At 35.2% G+C, this 22,356-nt stretch overlaps 2 protein-coding genes across 16 annotated transcripts in view; one reads left to right on the top strand and one right to left on the bottom strand.

Annotated features, from left to right (window-relative positions):
* Window positions 1-10,256, top strand: part of syd (JNK-interacting protein syd) — a 137,023-nt gene extending 126,767 nt beyond the window's left edge. For 12 of the 14 annotated variants that reach the window (XM_083126488.1, XM_083126490.1, XM_083126495.1 and 9 more), the window contains 2 exons: window positions 1,817-1,981; window positions 7,265-7,393. In XM_083126488.1, the coding sequence (XP_082982614.1) occupies window positions 1,817-1,947 (131 nt within the window). In that variant the 3' untranslated portion in view covers window positions 1,948-1,981; window positions 7,265-7,393. Of the gene's footprint in view, window positions 1-1,816; window positions 1,982-7,264 lie in introns of those variants that run through there. The other 2 variants (XM_083126481.1, XM_083126494.1) reach the window with 2 other exon arrangements.
* A 5,676-nt stretch (window positions 10,257-15,932) lies between these two features.
* LOC145990936 (solute carrier family 13 member 2-like) overlaps window positions 15,933-22,356 on the bottom strand; it is a 75,329-nt gene continuing 68,905 nt past the window's right edge. For both annotated transcript variants that reach the window (XM_083126479.1, XM_083126478.1), the window contains exons 9-12: window positions 21,473-21,556; window positions 20,326-20,519; window positions 18,569-18,706; window positions 15,933-16,947 (exon numbers count right to left, since the gene is read on the bottom strand). In XM_083126479.1, the coding sequence (XP_082982605.1) occupies window positions 16,807-16,947; window positions 18,569-18,706; window positions 20,326-20,519; window positions 21,473-21,556 (557 nt within the window). In that variant the 3' untranslated portion in view covers window positions 15,933-16,806. The remainder of the gene's footprint in view (window positions 16,948-18,568; window positions 18,707-20,325; window positions 20,520-21,472; window positions 21,557-22,356) is intronic.

Below are 22,356 nucleotides of genomic sequence, written 5' to 3'. Positions count from 1 at the left end.
AGGCCTCCTATACACCTTCATGGCATGGTGCAAAGCACAGGGGAGCACTTTACTTTTTTTATGTCTCATACAAACAGGATAGAAAATGCAACTTTTCAAGGTCTCGTAGTTTGGAAACAATGCCTCAAAGGTTTCTAAGGAAAGTTGCTCATCTTATTGTCCTCTACACAGAGAAAATTTGTGGATGTTGTGTGACAGTGACATCTTTGAACTGATTATTGCTCTTTGTCAGGTTCATCATAAGCTGTACTTTGCTTTTGTGACTCTTGTTGAAGCATTATTGTCACACAGACACTCATCCAAGTGAAAAGCTACCCATAATCATACTCTGTGTATATAAGGACACAGATATTTGAAATCATAAGCTATCACTTTTATTTGTTGATTTTTAATGGCACTTTTTCTTGAAAGAAAGAAGAGAGAACGGTGAATATTGTACACATACGCAGAGAAGATTCATATTTCTATCTTTTGATGGTGACACTTATTTTGCATTCAAAATTGTTTCTTTAGTTAATCACATTTACTTTGGTTATCACCTTCCTCTTGAATCTCTTGGAACACTTTTTACTTATGGCTTTGGTTTTCTGTGGATTTTATTTTCACCATTTCATCTTTTACCTGTTTTTCTTTTCTAATTCAGGACTCTTCGCTTCTATGATAATTCTAACTTCCTTAACTTTAGAATTCCTGTTCATTTCAAATGTGCTGTCTGCTTTACCCGTTTTCGTTAGTTATTTATATACCTGGTTTTGGACATAGTGTAAGAAGATGTACCTACTAAATTTTTACAGCTGGATGAAATACATTTTGTTTTCGAATTGCCTCCAGTATTATTTATATATTATAACCATACTACTTGTTCTACAAGGACATTTAAAATGGTATATAGTCCTTATTATTTTTCATTACTTTGGGAATAAGGGGGTGGGAGTACCCTTTTTCCACCTCCAGACTTTACTTGTGGATATCAGTGTTCTGCATGCTAAAAAGAGAAACTCAACTAGATCTAATCCCCTTCTAAAGCAAACCTTGAAGAGAGAAAACTGATTTTAACTGGTCATTGGCAATTCTTGTATTGCATTATGCTCTCTATTATGGCAGTATATTGCCTTTACATTATGTTATATTAATGTACAGAGTTACTTTAAAAGTAGTATTAGCTTGTTTTTCATAATTAGGGGTTGAGTGTGTGGAAAGTTGAGTAAAGCAGAGGTCAGTTATTCTCATTCGAATGATTCTTCATCTTATCTATTATCATATAGACATCTTATAGAATTTAAAAACATTCCCATACAGTCAAATAAAAGTAATTATACAACTGCCTCCAGTGATTTTTTAAAATTATTTGTTAATAGGAAGGATTTGCATAAGATGATGCTAAGTGAAATAAAAATAATTGCATAAATAAGAATAAAATTATGTGAGTTTGCAGTGGTTTTTACATCCAGTGACTGGATAACAGTTGATGGATATCAAGTCTTTAAATTTACTAATTAAATCTAAAAATATTGGAAGATATTTGTTTATTTTTCTTTGGTTTTTGTCCTCTCTGTTAGCAGAAGGTTCCAAAGGGTCCTGGAACACACAGCAAAATAAATAACATTGGTGTACCATTTTGAATAATTTTGAAGTATCATCACTGCAACAAACAAAAGAAATTATATACATATTTTTTGTTTACTACAAATTTTAGTTCTGTTTGAAATTCATTGTCTTTTTTATTTATCTTTTTTTTTAAATTTGTTCCCATATTATTTTGTTTTTTTTCTGTTTTAAATAACTGGGTGTTTTTCCTGATTTCAATCCGTTGCAGTGGATGATGCAGAAGATGAACAGGACACTGCTAGTCACCTAATTGTGTGGCAACTACCTCACACTAGCTCCATAAATATGTTAGACGATTGGCCATTTACAGAAGGGCAATGTCCAAGCGATTGTACGTAAAGGCCAGGAAAGGTTCCTCCGTTGACCTCTCTTGGTAGGCATTTTCACTGAGTAGCATGGTGACAGAATCTTCTGCTTCCTCTATTTATCCTTCCTCTGCTCTTTCTCTCTCATTTCCTTCCTGACACACACTACTTAACACTACCAGTACCCTCTGGATAAACACGTTATTATTATTGGGGGAAAAGTTGCACCTGTGGTTGTGTTTGGAAACCATATGCACCGTAAGAGCTGCATGTTCAAAGGGAGTTTGGTGGAACACACATGTATTTGCATAGTAGCATTTGAGAAAATGAAGTATCGAAGTAGGGCATGAAGGAGTCCATAATACTAAGTCAAAAATGGATAAGAATAATTCTGTAATGGGTTTTGAAGTATGGTTGGGACTAGATATTATGTTGGTATGTGTTTGTTTTATAATATAAGGTAAGAAGACTTCTTGTGTGTGTACGTTTTCCCTATAATCGCTATCAGTGAATTACAAAGCACAGTTTTCTTGATATACACATGAAACATGTTTATGTATCTGCATATGTGTTTATTTTATTTGATTAATTTCGGTGACTTTTTTTGTTCCACCATTGAAGAAACCTGTTCCTATAATCATGGGACTTCCCAATTGTCCAGACTACAAATTAATACACTGCAATTATTTTCTTCTATCAGGATTTCACCTGAATAAATTAGATTTTTTAGACCATATCCCATCATTGTGGAAGGTAACAATTTCCCCATAATAAACCATAAGAAATGGCTTACAGCAGGCAAAGGATATTTTATAATTTAATGAAAAGTTGGGTTAAAATAATTATTCTCCAGCCAGAGATCAAACATTCCATGAAGCTCAATGGTAGAACATTGACATGGAATGCAGAGGTCCAAGTTTGATCCCTAGTAGGAGTACATTATTCACATACTTTTCCATTAGGTTAAGACAGTGTTCTTGGTATACTTTTTTTATTTAGTGATTTGATGATTTATGTTTAAAACTTAGCAGGTGAAAAGAAATTTATTTCTAACAGACAAAGCTAGGATTAATCAATTTGTAGGACTTTATCATTGTTAATATACTGGACTAAAATACTTATTTATGTGTAAAACAATGTTTGTCACTCCCAGAAACATATCAATCACCTTCCATTCATATGTTAATATGTTCCAAAAGATGAGTCATTTGAAGCCAGGTCTGGGCCATAAAGTGGGTGTTCCAACACCTCCACTTCTTCTTGTAATAATTTCAATATTTGTTTGAGGATACATGTAACTTGCAGTTTTCATGCACCAGTCAATTGCATACAAATGGTAGCATTCAACATTCACAGTGTTTTCCATGGTGAAGAAATAAATCATTCTCTGCACCAAACATAGGACATTTCAACATTTGATTATGTTTATTTGTGTCTCCCCCAAGAACGACTTCTGTATTGGTGCAATGATGCAGTTCACGTGTGTACAGGGTCTTATACAGCATAATATTGATGCATATCTTCATGTTTTCTAACCGTAATCAGAACACTTTTCAATCTCCATTAAGAAGAATAAAAAAATATTTTGCACAAAGAGAGAGAATAGAAAATATTACTTAAATTTAGATATAACTATTTTTTACAAACATAATGAGATAAACTTCCATGGTACTAAGTGAGGTGCCTGTACATGCACAAGAGGTCTTGTTAACTTTTAATAAAATGTCATTGCATTTCAGATCATGAAAGTACATAATCATTTATTTTCACATATCTATACTAGCTTGTATGTATTTTGAGATGTAAACAGTTGAAAAGAAAAAAGTTAAAATTATGGAGAATAATATTAAAATATCAGAACTACATCTTTCGATACTGTTGACTTTTTGTGCCTTCACTAAAAAGTTTTTAAAAAAATGAGCAGTTTATTAAGTATGGAAGTATTGTATTGTTTCAGCATTGACTGTTGTCTTTAGTTCACAAAGTGAAGTAGGAAATGGTGTTATGTGGTACTTGTTTATTATATCATTGCCAACTCCATAAGAAATGTTTTTATATGTGTGAAATTATGTTGATTCTTTGTTATTTGGAGTGTTTTTTTAATAAAATGTTATTGGTTTTGTGCATCATGGTTTATAGGGAATCTATTAGAAACAATGTTGTTGCATGTGGTTACGTCAAGTACATGGCTTGCATTATATAACACTGTTGGGAGTTTCAGTGGTTAACAGATGGGGAGTACCATTTTGACAACAGTGAAACTTGGGCAGAGGATTTACTGCAGATGATGTCTAGTGTTGGGTGATATATCGTCCAGGTGATATCAGCTAGGTGATATATTGTCATGATATTTTGGTGATATATCTCATGGAGAAGATATATCACCGATATCATGATACGGAAAAAATATTGTATCATATCGTCTGTGACGATATTTTCTTGATATATTGCGATATCAAATTTCCTATATCATCCATCTGTATAATGACATCTTGTAGTCAGTCATGTAGTACTAGATTGAGCTTCAATGTGTTGTACTGCAGTGTGGGACTGTGGGTATGCTCTACTGTGATACTGCTTCTTAATTTGTGGTGTATATGGAAATTTGGGCTGTATGAATTTTTAAGCGAGATCCAAATATTCATGTTTAACTTGACCCCTGTAATCTTGTAGCAAAAAAAATGCATATTTTCAATGTATGTATGCATGTCTTCATGATATTTGTTTCAGAAGTGATATATTTTTGTCAGATTTGTAGTGTTAGGTTCAATGCTGTTAGTAATTTGATGTTTGTGTTAGATCATTATTGACATTTTAATTAGGTTAGGAGTGTAGCATTTGCCAAACGTTTTTTTTTTTTTGGTATATGTGTGTAATAAGTGGTATATTGACAAAACAAATATGTATGTAGTCTAGGATAGGAAGTTTCTTTACTTCATGTGAGCCATACTTTGCGATCAAATATCACATGCATTTGTGGTTTCCACACCCTGAAACAAGTTTCATGTTATATAAGTCATCAAAACTGTTGATTAAAGAAATATCCATGTAATTCTCAAAGGGGGTACAGATGGTCAACAGCTGTCATTTTTTCGCCTCAGAAAAAACTTGTCACATTGAATATTGAATATAAATGACATTTTAGGAAAAGAAACTGCATACCTAACATATATTTTTCAAATCTGTACACATAAAATTTGGCATTTTATATTTGTAAGCATAGTACTAAAATTATAGAATTGTCACAGGTTGTTGATGGAAACATCAGCAATGTCATTGGTCAACTGAGACTGATGGTCTTTGTCAGCTGATTAACTAGTCCTCTCCTTGGCAAGTATGTAATGTATAATGTTCATTAAATTTCTTCACACATGGGAGTACCATACATATGAGAGTATCAAGCAAGACTTTATGTCGTGCTGTAATATCTGTGTACCTTATTGATCCATCCTCGAATCACGGCACTGCCCGTATGAAGCCCTCACGTTCTGCTAATGGAATGGAGAGAGATTTAGTAGTGTTCAGGGATATGATAATAGTGCGAGACCTCTTAGCCAGCAATTGCAGAATTTGGAAAATTGATTTGCTTCAGGATATTTTTTTCGCAGATTTTGGGAGTTTTGTCAGCAGTTTGATCAATGGAAGAATTTATGAGTTGCTAGCTGTGACATATGCCAGATCTGTTTGTATAAAGTCTGTGTAAATCAGATTTCCCCCCCCCCCTGGAAAGATGTGAAACTGTCAACAGTAGTTCCCCCTACTTCTCCCAACAGATGGAGAGAGAGCATAGCTCAGGGCTAGGTTTATGGTGCTGCTACATTTTTGTGTTTCAGCCTCCCCCTCCCCCTTCCTCCGAGCCCTCTTTTGAACTTTCCATATGGAAGTGAATTCTCCACTGACCACTGCTGTCCTTTTCATGTGGTTGTCCTTAACAAGAAATGGAAACCGATTATGAGGAAGATAGTCTGATTTTCTTTAAGTTTGTCCAGCACCGAATTAATAACAGTACTAATAATAATATTTAAAAAAAACTCTGGGCCTTAACTAAATAGAGTATTAGGTATAATCCATTTTATCGTCACCACCTTCATGGCTGACCATACTCGATGGTTGACTTGATGCACTCAGCACAGCAGATTATAGTCCCAGTCTGTGCGTGGTGTTTTTTTATGCATGTCCTTTCATCCTAATTATCACAATTAAGCCTAAAGAGGGATAAAAGATATTAAAGACTACAAGAAGTGATGTACAAGTACCATTGTATCTTCAGAGGTTTAACTTAAATAATTCTGGAAATATTTCAGGACATAAATTACTAAAAATATTTCAGCACTACCTTCTTTCATCGATGGGTGAAATATAAATACACTTGGAGAAAAACTATTAATGAAGCTATGAAATAGCGTTGATCCTCCAATCCGTCACATATGAAAAATCAGGGTGTATATCGGTCAAGAAAATCATGGAAATCAACAAGTAAGTCAAGAAGTCGTTAAAAGTCAAGAATTTTGCTATTACAATGATTGATTGATTTAGTTTTATTTTACTTCACTTTTCTGCCCCTTTTGGCTAATTGTAAAGATGAAGATGAATGGTGGTAAAATGGATGAAGGGACAATTGCAAATATATAGGGACAACAACATGAGCCACGCTAGATTATACTGGCTGAGAGTCTAGATGCCAGAACCTTGCTAGTCTGTCAAATGGAGCCCAGGATGCATTACTAGATAAAGCAAGTCTAAATCTTTTGTTAAATACCGCTTCAGTTTTGAACTTAACTGGCCTTTTGGTAGGGGTTTTTCATTATATAAATGAAATTTTCTTAATTGCTAATTTCTACTTTACTTAAGTAGGGGTTGAATGAATATAGGTTAAGAAAAATGATGAAAAAGTTAAGAATCTTGGATTTGTTGTTTTGGTAGACACCCTGAAAACATAAATGCACTAAAGTCTGCTCACTGTGCATGGCATTAAGGCACGTCTCGAACTCAGCTTCAAGAAGGTGCTATGACAACTTGTATCCTCCTCAAAACCCATTGATGATAGTCTCAAGGCCATTTTGGCAGGAACAACAATGGAAAAATTCCTGCGTGAGATCATGCTCATCATAGGTATATGAATATTTTCTCTGCATCATATCAAGTTCATTTAATCATCATTCATCCTCACAATCATGATTAGCCGAAAGAGGCAGAAAAGTGGTGCAAAATATGATAAATACCCAAAGCTATTACAGTATAATAAATTGACTACAGAATACAACTCACATTTGTATGCTTCATGCAGCCACACCCAGAGGTGGAGATGCACTTTTCTCATTCCAGTTGTAATCGTTATTCTTTCCTTGTAGGAGATGGCGAAGACGAAGAAGGGGAAGGAGTTCCTGAACCAGATGCAGAGGAAGTTAAAGCGAGAGCACTGAGCAAAGGGGAACGGAGTCACCTTATTGTGTGGCAAGTTACATTGCCAGAGTGAGAATTCTCTTTTTTCTCTCACGAGAAAAGAAAAGTTAGCAATTTTGTTTGTGCTTCAAGTGACCTCGGAGCTTAAGTTCACTATGTTGACTCTGTCAAGGGTTCTCTCTGCAAAATAGAACTTCCACTCAGTTACTGCTTACATTTTGAAAATGTAACTGACTTGTGAAATATATGTGTGACGTTTGTTAAACATATTACTTGGTGCATACATATTTCTATTTTTTAAACTCAAAGTAAACCACAAAAATAATTCTGTTTGACATAATATTCATGAGTTACATTGAATTTGTTGGTCATGGGGAATTTTTTAATTTTTTTTTTAATGTTATTAACTTCTAATTGTTTGTTAACTCCTCTTGAAAGAAACAGAGTTGGAACAGCATAAAATGTAAATATGTCTTGTTGCATGATATACTTGACATATTCACTGAATATGAATGGGCCAAATCGTGAGATTTTTGTACGAGCTTTGATTGTAGGGAGTAGTCACTGTTAGGATGTTTTATGAAATTATACAGTGTAGTTTCTTATTGCCAGTTTCAGTGCAAAATTATTTATTAGTTTGGGAAACAGAGAGAGCTTTCCGAATATTTATAATACTTGTCCAAACGAATAATGAGGAAGTAGTTTTTTATGCACACTTTGTCATTAAACCAATGTGGATTTTAATGACAAGCCACAGTTAGTTGCATAATCAATGCTTGCGTAATTGAACCAAATAAAATCTAGATTTTTGGCCTACCCTGATAAACTCTGTGCATGAAATGAAAACTAATTATAACTTTGCAAAGAAAGGAGAAGAGTTGCACTGCTTATAAATATATTATCAGTTCCTTCTTCTTTAGGTGAGCTTCAAATTTTAATTCGATACTGAAAAGTGCAGTTTTAAATGCATTTGTATACACTAACGTATGAAAGGTGAAGCAAAACACTTGACTCATTGTTTTCATACATGTGTGATGAAGAAAATATGAAGCATTTTGACAATTCATGTGAATGTTGTGAAATTGTAAAGTTCATTATTTTATTAGAATATTTTATAGATTAAAATGTAGAAAAAGTCTTTGTATTTGGAGTGGAGAGTCTTTTTAGTACTGGCTGGAGTGGTGGAGGAGTAGTAAGTTATTTGTTGAAGGTTGAAAAAAGGTCTAGGCAAAATTTTTTAAATTGCTCTCCTTTTGATACATCACACGCAAATTGTAGAGTAATTGTTCATCCTTTTTGCAAACTATTGTGACATGTTTTAAATGCCATGATGTAGTGTTTCCCCATTTCTGATACTCGGTGCTTATACTGGGATGCGAAAGGAGTTGTGCATGTAATGCATGCAATTTAGCATTGTGAGAATGAATGCTTAATAGATCAAATAACAGTGCAGTGTTTGACTGAGGCCTAAGTCTAAATCATACAGAAATAGTATATATGATGTACAAATGATTGCTGGGACAGCAGGATGATGTGTTTTTAGATTCCGTTGAACGAATACAGGATTTCATGTGTAGTTGTTACCAGTATTACTGCTTGCTTGCATTTTATCTTGAGAAATAGCACAGTGTAGTGAACTGCTATCAGTTGATCTGAGTAGTTTTTAAAATGTTTTATTTTAGCTTATTTGTGTTCCTGCAGTAGTTCCTTTCTTTGGGCATTAGAGCAAAGTTTTACCCCTCCTGTTGCTGAAAATAAAATTTTAATGTTTTTATCCTTGATTTTAAATGGAAGTTCTACGAGCATAATTCTATTTCTGTCATTAGGGTATGCAGAAAAATAATAGAGCGTCATTTGTGCAACTACTTCTTTTAGGAAGGTGCTTGTTTTGTATGCAGAACAGTAAGTACATTATGTGTGTTTGTACCTAGGCAGTACATAAAGATTCCACTTTTGTAGGAAAATTTATGTACAAATAACATTAGCAGAGTATTTAGCAGTGCACAGTTGGAAGGTGGGTTTACATAAAGAGCACAGTTTATGAAATGTACCATAATGTGTATGTTTTTGAAGAAAGTTAGATGATGTTCTGTGGGTTTTAAATATATTGTTCTGGTATGTGTGTGTGCGTGAAATCAGAATATGTGACGTATATTAATTTTGCTGGTGTTTTCGATTTTTATTTTTTTAATCCTTAATTTCTGGAGAGAGATACAAATGCTGTGTGATTTTGCATAGTTAATTCTTATGACAGCCTCAGTTCATCCTGCTGTCCCAATATATGTATATACAGACATGCACCAAACTTGCATACTAATTTCTTTTTAGAATAGCAGAGTGCTGTCAGTCACATGCAACAAGATAAAAATTTAAAAAACTGAATAGAGACATGATATCAATTTAAAGTCCATACGTACACATTTTAATAAAATTGTGAATGATATTTACTATTAAAAAATCTAAGAATTTTGATTGATCATGTACACGTTTTTGTCATTAGAAAGTTTTTAAGACATTTTTATACTTTTAACTGTTCCTCAAAATGTTCAGTTAAAAGTAGTGCATAAAATGAAAGTGAATATGCATAATTTTTGAAAAAAAATGTGAATGCAAACCCTCTCTATTGTCAAGAGTTCGTTTTGAAGTCCACTTTATGCTCATAGGCTAATCAGGACTGGACCTAAAGTTTAAAGCGGAATCCCTCTTTTATTATATTGTTTGGTTTTATTATTTTTTTTTTTTTTTTAGAGAAAGAATATTTTATTTGTAAATACACCCAACAGCTATGTAAGTTTATGGAACTGTAAAAATGGAAAGAAATTATTTAACACAGAGTTGTGATATTTATTCTTGCTTTTTAGCCAAAGACTGTGTTTATATATGATGTAAATGTATCGTTACATTGTCTTGAAAGTAACCAAAAATAAATATCTGAAAACATTTGAAAAAGTTAGTAGTCTTTAAGAGTAACCTTTCTCTTGGGAAAAATGAAACGAGCAAAACTTGTATTCTGTGCTTATGATGAATTCTCTAGCAGGTGTATGGCATATGGAACTTTGATCATTTGAAAATGGTGGTTTGGAAGAAATCTTTTACTTTCAGTTATCAATTTGAACAGAAAATTGGAACAAGAACTCGGGTAAAAATTTCATTTTCAAATAACTAAGTATAACATAGATTTGCATTTTGGATTACAAGGTCACTATTACACACACGTTTCAGGATATGAAGAAAGCTAAAGTCATGATGCCGTTGGGGTGTAAGAGGTGACTTTCCAACTAGTACACCCAATTGTCACCCTCACTTCCATGTAGTACACCCTGGACTGCTTTTTGCAGACTAACGAGGCTCTGGCGACTGGCCCTAGGCCAGTATAATTGTGTGTGTTGTCCTGTCTTTTGTCCTTATGTGTGCCGAGTGCCTCTTTGCAGCCTCAGCTTTTAACGAAAGCCAGAAAATTTTAATATTTTAATAACACGACATTGCAATTGTGTTATTTTATTTATGGTAAGGGGCTGGATGCCGTACAATGTGACGGGTGCAAGTGCTGACGCATCCAAAATTTTAAATTCAAATTCAAATTTAAAAATTCATGATGCAGTTACAAGTAACTTTTTTCTTTAGTAATGATGACTAACTTGGGTGCTTTTTTTTTGTAACAAGTAACGGAATTAAGTTACTTTTCTGTACATTTGAACAGTAATGAGCGAGATTACCAATTGCTAAAAAAAAATATTGAAATAACATTTTAATCTTTATAAACTAGGGCTAAGTTGATACTAATATTGATGCTCTTACTGCTGTGTCGGTGGTGGTGTTGAGTCTCAAATGCATGTGAGCAGTGAGTGAGTGGCTGGTGCAGTCAGTCCTTACACTGCCAAAATGTGCAGCATTCTCTAAAGCTCTGTGCCTTCATCTTTATCATAGTTTGTACCATAGTAGGGTATCTATCAGTCAAGAAATCAACAGGTAGGTCAAGGAAAAAGCAAGAAATTATGCTTGTGGTCAAGAATTTTTGCTATTTTTTAGAGTATAACGAATTTGCATTGTTATATACCTGTACTGGAGTTTGTATTGAGTTATGGTTATGATTTGTTCACTTATTTCTTAAGAATTATATTCATGTATGTGTGAAGTTTTGTAAAAATATTATGTAAAGTAATGTGGCCATTCCCCATCCAGGATGAAGTCTGAAGCATTAATTTTTACATGCATTAATAATTAAAGCTAGTCTAAATCTCTTGTTAAAGTACAGCTTCAGTTTTCATCTAACCAGCTTTGTGGTAGAGGTTTTTCATTGAATAAAAATATATATTTTCTTAATTTCCAACTATACTTAAGTAGGGGGCGTTTAAATAAATGTTAAGAAAAAGGAAAGAAAGGCTGAGAAAAAGTAAATTTTGGATTTAATATTTTTGGTAGTGAAGGAGCAAACTGAATGCATTGAGAGTATAGAAGTAATATTTAACTTCTATTTATTTATTTATAACAATGATGCAAGTAAGGGAAGTTATTCATGTGAATCAAGCTACTAACTGCAAAGTGTCCAACTGGACTGCAAAAATCTGAAGGCTTTATCAAGGGAAAGAGAATGACTTTTGTAGGTGAGCAATTTTCAGATTTTTATGTAGATAGGTGTAGGATTGGGGGAATGTGCTCAAGCCATGGTAATAGCTGGGGAATGCTTCTATAGTTTAATGTGGTGACACAGACCAGTGAGGGGATGCTTTGAGAATCTTTTTTTTTTTTAACTGGAGGGATCCCATCCACCTGCATTCCCCTCGCAATGTTCAGGGGACTATGAGAGGGAGTTAAATTTAGGATGCTCACCTCTGTAAATAAACAAATAAAACTCATGTTTGTTACACGTGCATGCAAAATATGGGGCATCGTCCTGTTCCTCAACACATTTCAATCAAGGTGGTTTGATTTAAATCTGGTTGATTTAAATTGAGTGATTTCTTTTTTAATCACCGATTTAAATATCTTTAAAGAAATAATTTATAGAATAATGTACATAAGGAATTTCACTTTTGGTGAAAGAACATTAATCTCGTAATCATTTAATTCTGTTTATTAGGCTCTAAGAAAGGAAACAAAATATATGAACTGATGGGGTGAAGCTCATATGAAAGGAAGTGTAATATGTAAACTGTAAACACACTTAAATTTTTCTTGATTTAAAATTCAATAATTTTTATAGGCTAAAATAGCAAAAAATTTAGTGTAGAATAATATACAAAACAAAAATCATGTTAAACCTTCACTAAATGGAGAAGAGAAAAAGATTGCTGCTAGAGAGCTTCAGAAAGTCACCCAGTTCTGTGTGCAGATGCAGTGTCATGATGCAACAAAACTGTCATGTGAACCAGTTTTTGCTTTTTTCTCCCAGGAATATTGTAAAAGCTTGAAGAAGCCAGAATATCATGCTTTATTGCTAATGCAACGGTGCTAGAAATTTGCATGAAACAAAGAGTTTTTGAAAGCAATGGAGTTAGGGCAGTGAAAAATAACAGTGGTATATATTCCCTGACCTGGTCTGCTCCATATGAACGTGCCCCAAAATTTTTCCAGTGAAACTCATAGCTTAGAATTGGGTAAAACAAAAGCAAACAGAACGTAAATAACAATATGGTACGGAGACTGTTACCATAGAGAAAGCATTTATCGTATTTTGTCATGATGTGCGATGTAGTACTTACTGTTCTCTTAAATATAAAAGAAATATGTATGTAGTGATGCCTATGTCCTCCTTCAGTAATAATTATAGGAATGTATTCCATCATTTTGATAATGCTATCACTTTCCTCTAAAATTTAAGCTTTTTGCCAAGACATGTAGTGCAGTGGAGCCACACTTTACGTTTCCAGGTTTTACATTTCCCGCATTATACATTCAATCGTGATGGTCCCAACATAGCAAAATGTTATAGAATTTTCCTGTTTCACATTTTCCCGTATTTTAATTTTTTCAACTTTGTCCCTTGAAAAAAGTAAAATCGAGGTTCCACTGTGGTTGTATTACTTTGGAAACCTAATAGAATTCAGACAATATTAAACAAGACTGACAATATTAACACTATCTACGAGGGTCGTTCAAGAAAAAAAGTTTCCCTATGTTGCAAAAAATTCATTTCTTAAGTTACAGACAAAAATCAAGTTTCACCAAGTAACATGGTCCTTTCTCACTTTTCAACGTAATTTCCAAAGCAGCACAAGCATTTGTCCCATCGTTGCACAAGTTTTTGAAAGCCATCTGCAAAAAATTCGGGGTCCAGGGAACAAAGAACACTTTTCACGGCTGGTTCCATTCCATCTATGTCCGTTTGAATTCTGGAGTGTAGTGATGAACGAAGCTTTCATCCTGAGTCACAATATGGCAGAGAAAGTTGTTCCCTTCCTTGTGGTATGGGTCAGAGAATCCAGGCAACATGTCATACACGTCGTGAGATGTTCTGCAGTGAGTTGTCGTGGGACCCAACGCGATGAAACCTGACTGACACTGACATTACAGTCTCTCCATAAACAACAACCAGCTTCCTGTGGATGTCGATAGGAGCAAGACCATTTGCCCACTCATACCGGATCACAGAACGAATCTCTTCTTTACTCCACACCGCCAAAACACGTTGTTCTGCCATGACTCGCTATGGCCAGGGCACGTTTCTCACTGCATGACCCATGCTAATCACGTGCCGCGCATGCACGGTAGCCCACACAAACATTGCATTGTGTGTAAATGTAGAGGAAACACAAAAGAACACATTGCTAGTTTCATTTCATTTATCGGGCTCATACTTTCTCCAAAAAAAAAAAAACAAGAAAAAAGAAAAAAAAAGGGGGAAACTTTTTCCTTGAATAGCCCTCGTATTCTCTGTCTATATAGTCCTAAGTGTAGGGTTAATGAGTAAAATGAGGTGGCAGCCATTTCAGGAGAGTTTCTATTGGAGGATAATTTGATATTGTGCTATGCACCACAAAATATGACACACTTCTGTAAATCAAAGTCTGCAACATGCATGTACTTTCAATCAACGTGATAAAAGGTAAGTCAAGCAAATATGATGTTTAAATTAAATTTAAACTTTACTCACAAGAACCTGATTTTTTAAAAGAAAATTTGCAAAATAATATTGAACACCATGCAAAAATTGAAGTACTTGTGTCATAAACTACTTATTTACATCTTCAGGGACTGAAGAATTCATATCAGAAGTTGATCAGATTCATTACTTGGAGAACTGGCCATCTTAATGGATTTGATCTTGGACTGAGCCGATATCATTTCGGTATTGGTATAAAAATACTCTTTCTGGAATCCAAAACTCTTTTCATAAGAAATTGTACAAAATTTCCCAATTAGTGTTCATTTGCACCAGCATTTTATGGGAAGATGGATTATTGTAGTGTGACGTTAGGTTCTGGTACAGGATCGAGTCATGCTGGGGACGTAGCTCAGTGAAATGAGGTATAGATTTCAAATTTGGGACTTGCTGAACCACCTCTACCCTGAGTGGTATGGATAAAGGAGATTGAGAGCTGTAGTCTGCTAAATGTCACTCACCCCCTTGCTCGGTGTTCTCGGCCCTGAGCTGCTGCTGTCTGCGATGATTGGGAGGAAAGCAAGTGCCCTAGAAAGGGTGGGAGACACCAGAGAGACCGATGGTTTTGATGTTTAAGGCGACGCGAGGGTGCAGGAGATTCAGTAGCTTATTGAGCTGTGCTGGTTTTTCAGCTTTTGCTCTCTGTCAGTCTGGAACCACTGGAGTGGAGCTACAGGCTGGTTGTTGCCTCGTAGACTTGCGATCTCTCGGTGTGATCTTGTCAAGCTGTGTCGATGTTCTCCGCAAGTTTCGATGGTGGTGTGTGTCCATTTTGCATCTCCAGGGGCTTTTATTGTTTAGATTTTTCTCCCAATGTGGTGGACTTTGTACCTCCAGCTGTTCATCTGGGATATCCCTCGGTGCTGGTGGAAAGTTACAGTGGAGGTGTTCTCATCACCAGCAAAGGCCATTGCCTGACTGTGTGGAAATTTCTTATCACTCTGCATCCGGTGGAAGTTGGGTTGATGAGCGTTCAGCCTGTGAGCTTCAGGATGATATTTTAAGAAATGGAGATCTTGAATTTTATGCTCCCAATTCCTTTATCACTATATAAATACATACGTATGTATCATGATTAACTTACTACCATGTTTTTTATTTCCTGAAATGTGAATGATTATCTTATGCAATTTTTTTAATGTTAGATTTATATGGTATAGTTCAAATGGAATTCTTATGGTTGTTTAGCACATAGTTAAGTGTGATGTTAAATAATAACAGCAGTATCTGTGAGACTCGAGAAGAATCACAGCATTAATATTTATATTCATTCAAAGTGGTATTAGCTCAGAACTAATTCATAACCTTCTGATGTGATTCATTCAATCTCTAAACAAGAAGTTTGTGAAATATTGGAAACAAAGTGTTTCAGTTTCTATACACTGTATACTTGGTATATGGGCGTGTGTGATTTACAGCACATGGTATTATAGTGCATTAGGAATATTGGGAAGTTGAAAAGCAGTTCACGAAACAACGAAGTAAAACATGCAAGATAATTAATACAAGCATGAAAATATAATATTTTATTTCAAAACTATTTACAATACATACAATTCACAGCTTTCAATCAGATCTGTAGTTCATAAACATGGTTTTCCAGCCAAAGCTGCCAATTAAATTGACCATAGTTCGTTCAAGTATTCAATAATTTAAATCTTCATTTCTAGAGCATAAAATTGTTGTTTACATCTGATGATTAGCAATTTCTTGTAGAATAAATTCCAGTGTATTTTCAGGTTTTGTGCAAGTAACTAGCATACCCCCATGTGTATGACAATAGATGAAGCAACACATTTTTTATGAAGAAAGAATTTCAATTGAAATTTACATTGTCACTACAATAGCAGAGTTATCCTGATATTTTCTCAACAGTGGAATCATATACCTAGTATTGTGAAGTTAGCCAGTTATGTTTCAAGAATGATCCAAGTCATTTTTTAATAGAAAAGTGTGGAGTATGCCAAAACTTGGTTTGTACGACCTAAAGATAACAGTGTCACTTTTTAGTCATATACATTCAGCACTTTTAAGTTCATGGATTGGAGTTGTAGTTAGGCACTCTGTACACAACTTTTTCTCAACGAGACATCCCAGTCAAAAGCACTTTTGTGTGTCATGCATCAAGATTGTATGACTATTGTACTCTGTACATTTCAACCAGCTGCAAAGAACACCTGTTAAAACTTAAAAGATTGTTATTTCTCTTGTAGGTGATTAATGTTAGCAATATTAACATAATACTGTTCCACACAAGTTTTTCACTGTACATTTGTATTCAGTAGATACACACAATGGAATATGGTAGAACTTTTGGTTCTATGTATAATGCTAAAGGCACCTGGATGTTTATTTGAGCTCCGATGTCCTTTCACTCAGATCATCTGGTTAAACTGACATCGCCGTCGTCGTCGTCACATTGGCCCATGCTGGGAAAGTGTGGAGGTCATAAATTGCGATTCCAAGGGTGTTGATGAACAGGATTATCACTAACATGCACACAATATTCATTGCAATACCAGCTTTCATCTGCAATGCAACAATGATAATATGTTAAAAAAGAAAAAGAAAAAAAGGTTGCACAATTGCACATACTCATGTTTCCCCAGAATATATATTATTAAAAGTATTATGTTTATTGTCACAGAAGTATTGGTAGTCTGTTGATGAAACATTTATTTTCTATAGTATTCAAATTTAATAAAATGTAGGGGGTGGGGAATTTAAAATATTTTAAATCAGGAAGTCTTTTTTACACACACCATAGATCCACCATTATGTACTACATCAGTGTCAGATCGTGTTGGTGTTTTAATATCAGGCAGCTCTAATATTTATGTCAATAACCTGTAATTCGGTGCAGAATTTTACTACATTTTAAATGATTTGGCCAAAAAGACAAGTTCATTAGCCATATTGGCTTGCTGCAAATTGGGTCCATCCACCGTCCATAGAGCCAATGGTAGAACTGATTTTCCGGAAATCTATTCTGTAAGATACCTACACTGCTTTTCCTATACATTCTTATAATTTATCCTCAAAGAGTATCACCTATTCTCAACCTGAGTAGGCATGCTCTAGCAGCATACCACTGTTACATACTATATTTTTCAAGCTGAGGAGGGATAGGGTGGTGCCACAATTCAGGATTCCACATATCAGGATAGGGAAAAAAATAAAAGGGTCCTGTAACCTTTGTGTACAGGCAGAAAGGCAGAGCTCAAGAAATTGCTTCAGTTCCAGCTTTGAAGTCAAGCCTGTTAGTCAAGTCATTGACACCAAGTTCCACTGGTGCTGGAATAACGACATACTCGTTCTAAACATTGCTTGCATTTACTGACTCACACAGGGATGATATTTCTGTCCACATTGACAAAACTTGCAAGAAAAAAAATAATTTTCAAACATGTTTATATAAGAAATTTCATTCGTAAAAACAAAACTTGTGAATTTGTATATTTTTCATTTGTCAAGAAACAATGGTTGAAAAGTAATACCCCCTTTTGGATGTTATGTTTTAAATAACATTGCATATTTTTGCTTGAAAAGAAATTACATTTTCAAAATGAGTTTCTTAAAAATAGTAACAATATATATATATATATATATATATTTTGTTTCATCATTCATGAATGTCATACCTTCATATGTACATGTGTGAACAAAAAGACAACGGAAATATTATCTGTAATTTTCAAGAAATGACATGTGGTTCTAGTTTTGTTTGAAACCAGTCATTCTGAAATGTATATTTCGGATGGTTTCATTTGAAACCAGCTGCCCTGATAAAGTTAAAGGTGTAGTTCGAGTACCCTGGTTTTGTAATGTAAATATTTAAATACACAGTTTGTTAGAGTTTCCTACTTAAGGAGGTGAATGAACTATTCAGATTCTTCATGGAACATTTGTAACTTTATATTGGATCAATAGAATATTGGTATTTGCCAACTGTTGTTATTGGTTCATTCTTACTATTTATATCACAGACAACACACTTCCTTCTACTACAAATAGTGACGTTTCAAATATTTTCCTATCCCTATCATCAGACTCAATGGGATTAGGGAAGAAGCCATTACTATAAACTACATTGTGGAATTAGATGACAATAGCTTGTAGTGCATAAAACTTAACAATACAATAAACTTACCATATCTGTTGTCTTCATGTCACATGCTGTGTACACAATAGTATTGGGTGGGGTAGACACTGGCAACATAAAAGAGTAGGAACAACAGATTGTTGCTGGTATCATGAGGTAAAATGGATGTTCATTTATTGCCACTGACTGAAAAAAATAAGTGAAACACTATGAGGTACTGAGAAGTTTACCAGTTTAAGGCGTACATATTACACACACACACATATACATGCATACATACATATAGAACTCTTCTTAAACACAGCTGCATGCAGCAGAAGTCATCCACCATCCCATTTTTCTCAGTAAAAATACAGATACTACTTATCAATTTAATGGAAACACCTGAAGGTGGAAAGATGTCTGGGTTGGCAACAGTCAGACAGCGACTGGCGGGCTGTTGGTTGTGGTGTGGTAGGGCAACCTCCATACTACGTGAGAAGCAGTAGAACGGCAGTGTGCAGTGAACTGAGCTGACGGTGAAAGTGGAAAATGGGCGACCTCTCTGATTTCCGAAGAGGGCAAATTGTTGGTGCTCGGTTATGTGGTGCGAGCATGACAAAAGTGGTAAGTGTGTGTTGTGTGTAGTGAGGGACAGTGTCCAAGGAGATGACAGCGTACACAACTCACGGCAAAACCACATCGGCGAAGAGGAACAGTGGTCGGAAGAAAACCCTGAGTGACATGTCCCGTCAGCATTAAATCGGATTGTCACTACAAACCATTGTGCAACTGTGGTGCAAGTGACTGAGGAACTCCATAAGCACTTCCCAAAGCCAGTGTCGACAATCACAGTTCGCCGTGAGTTACATGACATGAACATACAGGGTCAGGTTGCACAGGCGAAACCACTGATAAGGGACCATAATGCTTTAGCTCGACACAAATGGTGCCACGAACATGCAACATGGACCGCTGATGACTGGAAGCGTGTGATATGGTCGAATGAGTCAGCATTCACCTTATTTCAAACCACGGGCTGTGTTTATGTCTGGCGGATGCCGAAAGAAGCGTATGATTGGCAGTGTTTCCTCCCAACCGTGAAACATGGCGGCTGCTCCAAGATGATGCGGGCCGCAATATCCTGGTTTTCGGTGGGTCCTGTACTGACGCTAACCTGTCGTGTCATTGCCCGTGATTATGTTGCCATTTTAGGAGACCACGTGCATCCGATGGTCCAGATGTTGTTTTCGGGTAATGATGCCAATATTCCAGTATGATAATACGCCCATTCAAACAGCTTGAGCTGTTGAGGCATGGTTTGAGAAACATCGGGAGAAAGTTGAACACCTTCCCTGGCCTGCCCAATCCCCAGACCTGAACATAATTGAACATCTGTGGTCCGTTTTGGAGACATGACTCAGGCGCAGATGTTCTCCTCCATCCTCTCTCATGGAATTGAGTGCTGCACTGCACGAGGAATGGTGTAATATTCCGCTTGCTGCCATTCACAATCTCTATGACTCCATTCCACTCCATGACTCCATCAGAGCTGTTCTGAGGGCGAAAGATGGTCCAACACCATATTAATCTGGTAAGTTCCACTTTTTTCAGGTGTTTCCATTAAATTGATAAGTATCTGTACATTATCTGGTAAAGGTAAAGTTCCCCGTGCCAGCACAATGCATATACATTATCTGCCAGATGTATATTGCAGTTTTTCCATTATCATATTACGTACATCAACCAACATATTATTCAGAACTTTTCAACTGTTACATGTTTTTAAAATCCAAAAGAAGTAAAAATACTTGGTGATAACTTACCAATTCTGCCAAAACGGGCAACAAAATATTTGAGGTTGCTGTGTTGGACACAATCTGTGTAACCATGACAGTCATAAGACACACAATAAGTACTATTGCTTCACGTGGTAATGATTTAAGCAGTGTCAAGTTTTCACCTAAAAGTTTATTGAGTCCTGATTCTTTGCTTGCTTCTGCAAGCGCAAACCCACCACCTGTAAAAATGAAAATTAATGTAAAGTAAGATGACATTCTTAATTGTAGCTATTCTGCAATCAGTTTATGTAGCATTTCTACTGTTTGTGCAAGGTTGCTTTGTAATAAATATTTTCATAATTTGAAATCCATTTTCATTTGAAAGAAACAATTAGAGTGGATAGAAGTGTCAATTTTTCGATTACTTTTAAGGCTGAGACATTGTATTGATATCAAAAAGTATCGGTGAGAATTTACCGGTATTTGCTGATACCATTCAATACTTTTCCAAAGTTGGAGCATCTTGCAGGGGTCTCCATGAAAATGCCTCATGCCATTTTGCATTGTCCTGGAAATTATTTTTAAAAAATACATTAATTTTGCATCAGTATGGTGCAAAAGAGTAGATTTTGTGCTTAAATTATAGCCATTTTAATATTCTTTTTATCTCGTGTGTGAAATTATGTACCATATTTGTCAGCGTATAAAATGCACTTTCTTTCCTTTAAAAATAGGTCTGAAAAACAGGGTGTGTCTTATACGCATTTCTGGAAAATTTTCTGTGTTCTGACTTTGACGATTTCTTTCTTGCTTCCTTGAGGTGTGTGACAAAGAAGATTAAACTGTATTCTTTCCTAGCTATATTAGGTAAGTTGTTTGATGAAAGTAGACAGACCTATATATTACTTTATATTTGAAATACTGTAAATTATTTATAATATTCAGTGATAAAGCTTTTTCCTCAAAAATGTGTACAAAAAAGGGCATGCATCATATACGCCGGCAGATACGGTACATATATGTAATAATAAAGTCTGGAACATTGACACAACCAGGATTCTTTCTCATTTGTAACCTTTTTGGAAAAGGGGGCTTGAAGTGTGTTCTAGCTGTATTTTATAATATTCAAGTGTTAATGAAAATATGAACTTTTTTTTTTTGTTCAAGGAAGAATGAAATAAAGTCAACTCACCTACCAAAAGAATAGCTCCCCAAGGCATTTTTTTCTCCAGCAGCTTCCAGTTGAGTAAGGCAGGAGTGCGTCCACATGGAGTTCCTGTTAACATACAAATTACATGTATGTGTTTTGATTATTTCCATTTTAAATTAAATGAAATTCACCAATTTTACATTACTAAGACTTCTACCAAGCCCTTTATGTTTAAAAATCAGTTTCTTCACAGGAACTTAGCATGTTCCACTATGCATAGATTTAATATGTATCAAAAATCCAGATAGAACAGGTAAATAAATTTCTTGATTTTAAAAAGTAAAGATAAATTCAGTTTTCATTAACAGTGTTGGTATGATGTTTATTTTTTTCCTAATATATACTTTCAACTGTAATAGTTTGTTAATTGATTGATTTGTTAAGTATCTACATCAGTAGTGGATGCTCATAAGGAAGATACGGACGCCGCACTGCCGTGTGTAACCACAAGTGAACAGACGTATAGTTTTCGCATTAACTTCATTGCAATTCAAATGCCAATTCATTGCATTCATCACAGATCGTTGGGTAGTTGGTTTTGTATTATTTTTATCTCACGATAGTTGTGAAGTTTTCAGGCAACTGTATGGAATTGTGAGACTTGGCTCTTGCTGCAAGAGAAATCTGGAGGGGCGCCGCACTCCATGCATGTGCCCTTTACGTCCAAGCCAACATTCTCTGGCGAGGAGCGAGGCGAGGCAGCTGGGAAGAATAACACATGGGAGGACAATGGTTTTCGTTGTCCAAATCCCAGCCCCTAGCGGAAGCTGCCCTCTCTTCGCAGAGAATTGTAAACAATGAAGAGTAAAAAAAAACACAGTTTGGGAAAAAAATCCTTATTCTGCAAACTTATTCACTTATGACAT

This window comes from Lepisma saccharinum, chromosome 8, assembly GCF_977018435.1.
Source record: "Lepisma saccharinum chromosome 8, izLepSacc3.1, whole genome shotgun sequence".
Classification (NCBI taxonomy): domain Eukaryota; kingdom Metazoa; phylum Arthropoda; class Insecta; order Zygentoma; family Lepismatidae; genus Lepisma; species Lepisma saccharinum.
The sequence above is the reverse complement of the archived record's forward strand: the minus strand, read 5'-3'. Positions and strand labels throughout refer to the sequence as shown.